The sequence below is a fragment of the Eptatretus burgeri genome, chromosome 11 (genome assembly GCF_056783735.1).
Source record: "Eptatretus burgeri isolate ZD-2024b chromosome 11, Ebu_testis_v1, whole genome shotgun sequence".
In the NCBI taxonomy this organism is placed as follows: domain Eukaryota; kingdom Metazoa; phylum Chordata; class Myxini; order Myxiniformes; family Myxinidae; genus Eptatretus; species Eptatretus burgeri.
In genome coordinates, this window is record NC_140971.1 from 64,933,831 (window position 1) to 64,938,830 (window position 5,000).

Below are 5,000 nucleotides of genomic sequence, written 5' to 3' on the forward strand. Positions count from 1 at the left end.
CATCTTGCAATTTGTAAGGAAAGCTGAAATGATTGAACACATCACTCCAGATACACCATACGAAGGAAGCTTGTGGAGCAGACCCTTGTGCCACACTTTATCAAAGGCTTTTGAGATATCCAAAGGAACTAATTGAGCTTCAACATTGAGCTCCAATGCCCTTTGAAATGATCCTTACTTAAGGATATCAGATCACCAGTTGAGCAAGAATGGCGAAAGCCATACTGGTAGTCAGTGAGAAGTTCATTGTCCTTCAGATGGCTAAGAAGTTGTTTATTGAAGAAGCATTCGAATATCTTACTTATTACAGGAAGCAGGCTGATGGGGCAATAGTTGCTTGGCTCAGAATGTTCACCAGCACCCTTGAAAACAGGAACAGAAGCTGCTTTCCAGGATGAAAGAAACATCATAGCAGACAAGCACAGGTTGTGTAGCTTGACAAGAATCGATGACAGTTCAGGGCAACACATCCTCCATACAATCACAGGGATTCCATCAGGACCAGTCACTTTTGAGGCATCTACAGTACAAATAATTCTGGCAACCATCTGAAGAGTGATAATGAAACAGGAATATCATAGTCTGTACAAGATGGAAAATGAGGAAGAGGGTGTCCCTGATCATTTAAGGTAGAATTAGAAACAGTGATTTACAAAGAGGTTGGTCTTATGCAGAGGTGAACGAACAACCTCATGTCCATGAAAGAGAGGGGGTATTGAAGATTTATTGAGGTTGAGTACACTGTTGGCAATCCGCCAAAAGTCCCGAGAGACAAGTCGCCGAGTCACAATAGAATCGGCTACAGAAGGACTCTTTACTGCTTAGCATCCTCAAAAACTTTTACAGAGGTTACTAGCTTTGCAGAACAGACATTTGGACTCCAGAGACCTTTGCACGTGTTACTGTTTGAAATAGTGGTTGTGATGATCAATTGCTGATGTGCAAGCCAGAGCGAACCAGGGATGGGAATGAACTTTCACTTGATATATATATATAATATATGTGAGGGAATGTAAATGTCCATACCAGTGCAAATTCATTGGGATATTTCCTCGGCAGCCATATCAGGACCAGGACTAAAAGCTGAGGTCCATGGCAGATCAGCACGAAATGAACGAAATCCATCCCAATCTGTTTTCCCAAACTGAAACACAATGTGGTGAAAAGGATGCATTGGAGTTGAGTATGAGGATTAAGAGACACAAACAGAAACAGTGGAATGATCTGAGTTACCAATTGGAGGAAGGACATTGGCAACACAGTCACCTGGTTGAGAAGACAAAAAGAGGTCAAACAAGCATCTTCCATCAGAAGCAAGGTCAGGAATATGAGTGCGAGAGAAAACAATTTGGGTGAGATTTTGAGCGATTGAGAAATTATCGGTATTAATACCGGGAGTGTCAGTATTGTGAGAGTGTACCAGCCATTCCTTCTGGTGAACGTTGAAGTCACCAAATACCATGATGTGTACAAAAAGGTGGAGTAAAATAGCTCTGTAAATGCTGTCTGAGATCACGTTAAGCACGGCACAAGGGACAGGAAGGCGAGCGCTACAGAAAGAATAGATATGTTGTTGAATGCAGGAGAGCAAGGCGGAAACAATTAAACTCGTGAGAGCCACTTTCAAGAGAATTTTCACGAGCTAAAGGAAGAGAGTCTTTAACATAGATACCAAGATCATGAGAAGGAGGGCTATAAAGAGGGTGAAAAATGTAACCAGGAAACTTGAAAGAAACGAAGGAGATGCCACTGTCCAACCAACACTCATAGAGCCAGCAGGTCAGGTGAGTTAAGCTGAACAAAAGATTTCACAGAAGAAAAGTTGGAGCCAAAGCCCCTGACATTGGAGAAGCAAATATGAAGAGTATTTGAGCGTCGCTGCACATAGGCTGGTGGATTGTCATGTGCAGGTAGAGATCTGTTATTCTTATTCTGTATAACCACTTTCATAGTGAAAAAATACATAATAGAAGAAGAAAAAGAAGACATCAAAGTTACCCAAACAAATTCACAAGCCAGTCCAAGAGACTCAATGAGGTCCCACAAACTCATGCGAACACATTGTCATAACAATGCCACTCTGATGGCCTCAGGAATGCAACCGGAAATGGCTACATGGAGTCATGGACCACCTCCATGCATGTCCATGGCAGTACAACCATTTAAACATTTCAACATTTTACACCTGTTGATAGATCAGCCTCTCAAAGCATTACCAAAGAGTTTGGGATCCTACACTACCAGGTGAGCATGACCTAAATCGAGATGGTGGCCATGCTGAGAGTCGAGCAAGGAAACAGCACATCCCATTTTAAAAAAACTCAGCGGGGTTTCAACTGCTGACCTCCCACACTCAATGCGAAAGCTTTAAGCACAATTATGAGTCCGCAAGGTATGATAAACAGTTATGAAAGGAAAGCTAGGGAACATCTTTTTATTATGTATGCAAAAATTGAGGAATTGTTGACCATACCGCATCCCTCCCCCCCTTCCCCCTCCTTCCCCTCTTCCCCCTCCTTCTCCCCTTCCCCCCTTTCCCCCCTTTCTCCCCCCCCCCTTTCCCCCCTCTCTCCCCCACACCCCCTTCTCTTCTTTCCCCCTCACACCTTCTATCTCCAGTATTCCCCAAGCATGCTTCCTACTTCCACACTGTAAATGATCTCCTCTCATACTTCTTCCCTTCTCTCTCCAATCCTCTCTCTCTCTCTTTCTCTCTCTTTCTCTCTTTCCTTCTCTCTTTCCTTCTCTCTTTCTTTCTCTCTTTCCTTCTCTCTTTCTTTCTTTCTTTCCTTCTCTTTCTTTCTTTCTTTCTTTCTTTCATATTAATCAAGCCACCACCATCCTTACATAACAAATACACAGTCCCCAATAGGATTGTTGATTCACAACCAACGATCCTAACCTATCGGTGACATAATTAACTTTTTTTTTTAATCCTTTTTTGAATTATTAAAATAAATCAATGTCCCAATTATATATGCATTTCTTGTTAGGGCATTCCTGGAAACGATGGACAGAATGGCGTGCCAGGAGACAAGGTATGCACACCCTTTGCTATATTCCACAGATGAACTACTCAACCATCAATGCATACCCTCTCCCCAACCCTCAATTACATCACCTTGTTTGTGGTACTACCCACAGGGCATTAAGGGAGATGCTGGAATAGCTGGTGTTCCTGGTATTGATGGCAAGCCGGTAGGTTTCCCACAAAATACTTTTTATCAGTGGATTTAAACAAATAGATGAATCTTTTCATTGCTATGCCTTCCTCACTGGATAACCATTGCTTATGAACACTTGTGTAACTGCGTAAATGTCATCATGGTCTTTAATTTCACTTTATGTGTGTGACCTCCTAATGTGATTTCCTGAAAGCGTCCTTATTTATTATCAGTAAAGGTACCCGGCGTTGCCCGGCAACGCCAGTTCCCTCATCCTACCTCCTCCCTCCGGACTCCCACCCCTCCTCCCCAGACAGGCAACACGAAATGCAGCCCTGGTATGTAATAGTGGGGATTAATTTACCGATGCAGTGGCATTTGAACAGTATTAGCGAATATTAACTGGGGCTTGCTATTAAGGTGGGAAAAGGGGTAGGGGAAGGAGGACAAATCTACCGTTGGAAAGGGGGGGGGGAGAGGGGAAGGAGGACAAATTTACCCTTGGGAAGGGGGGGGAGGAGGACAAATCTACCCTTGGAAAGGGGGGGGGGAGGACAAATCTACCCTTGGGAAGAGGAGGGGAGAGGAAGGGAGATTTTTTTCTTTTTATAGGTATAGACTAGAAAGCGCCCACCCGTCCCGTCCCCACAAAGCTCGTCCGCATCCATTTTGGGAAAAATATATAATTTGGTGGTGTAAGGAGCGAGGAGGGGGACATTGTTAATGGGATATTCATCACAGCCTTTTCAGATGCCGAATTACGAATAATATACAACAACACAACACTAAAAGGAAGATCAAGAAAAAAATTCAAAATGGAAAGCCGTTTGTATTCAGACTTCTTCTTCACACGTATTCAGGGTCGGACGCACATGGAAATTGAAACTGAGCTCCAATCAGCCAATGGATGAATCAGTCTTTGTGATTGGCTACAAAGTGTTACTTATTCACGTTTCTCTTCCCGTGCAATGCGGGGTAAATCTGATAATGTTGCATAAACACAATTTACCACTTTAAACCATTCACCACCCCCACCCCGCTTGCTCTCCTGAACCCTTCTCAGTCCGCAGAGTTCTCCTGCCTCCTCCCCCTCGGCAGGTGAAACTATATGTTGCCTTGGTATGTAATAGTGGGAATTAATTTACCGATGCAAGGGAGTTTGAACAGTAATATCAAATATTGACTGAGGGCTTGCCATTGGGGGTGGGGTGTGTGGGGGGAGGAGAGAAGGACAAATTTATCAGTGCAAAGAGTGCTTTAACTTCAGCGTTGCCCAGGTAACAAAGGGGATTGTCAGTCCCTCTGCCTCTGCGGCCACATAGCCTATGCTACCCCGACACAAAATTGGATTTGTAACCTGAGTTTGGAGTCAGTAACTTAAAATATGTGGCTGTACAGATGTGTATATATATATATATATATATATATATATATATATATATATATATATATATATATATATATATATAATTGCCTTTTATAGATGTGGATGAATTGTGAGAAATTATCTGTTCAATACCCCAAGTAAGGTGTTTCATTGTAAATAATGTGCTCCTCTAAAAAGTTTCCTCCTGATTAACCTTGGGAGCTCAGAGGAGTAGGCAACCATTACCAGTACAGCTTGCAGAGAGTTTGCCAAGTGGCTCAAGCACTCAAGCAAGCACTACAATGAAACGGTTGCTAAGGAACGGCTGGCTCGGCAGGCGATTACTGATGTATACAGTGAAGATCATGCATTTCATGATGAGCGATTTAGCAAATCGCTTTTGTTGCACTCCATGAACTTACACTTTGCACACATTCCTTAATCTTTTCTTCACTCTATATAATTCTCCA

At 42.9% G+C, this 5,000-nt stretch overlaps 1 protein-coding gene across 5 annotated transcripts in view; it reads left to right on the forward strand.

Moving 5' to 3' along the window:
* The window catches only part of LOC147017243 (uncharacterized), a 230,878-nt gene that overhangs the window by 203,676 nt on the left and 22,202 nt on the right, over positions 1-5,000 (forward strand). For all 5 annotated transcript variants that reach the window (XM_085846694.1, XM_085846698.1, XM_085846696.1 and 2 more), the window contains 2 exons: positions 2,994-3,038; positions 3,145-3,198. In XM_085846694.1, coding sequence (XP_085702820.1) covers positions 2,994-3,038; positions 3,145-3,198 — 99 coding nt within the window. The remainder of the gene's footprint in view (positions 1-2,993; positions 3,039-3,144; positions 3,199-5,000) is intronic.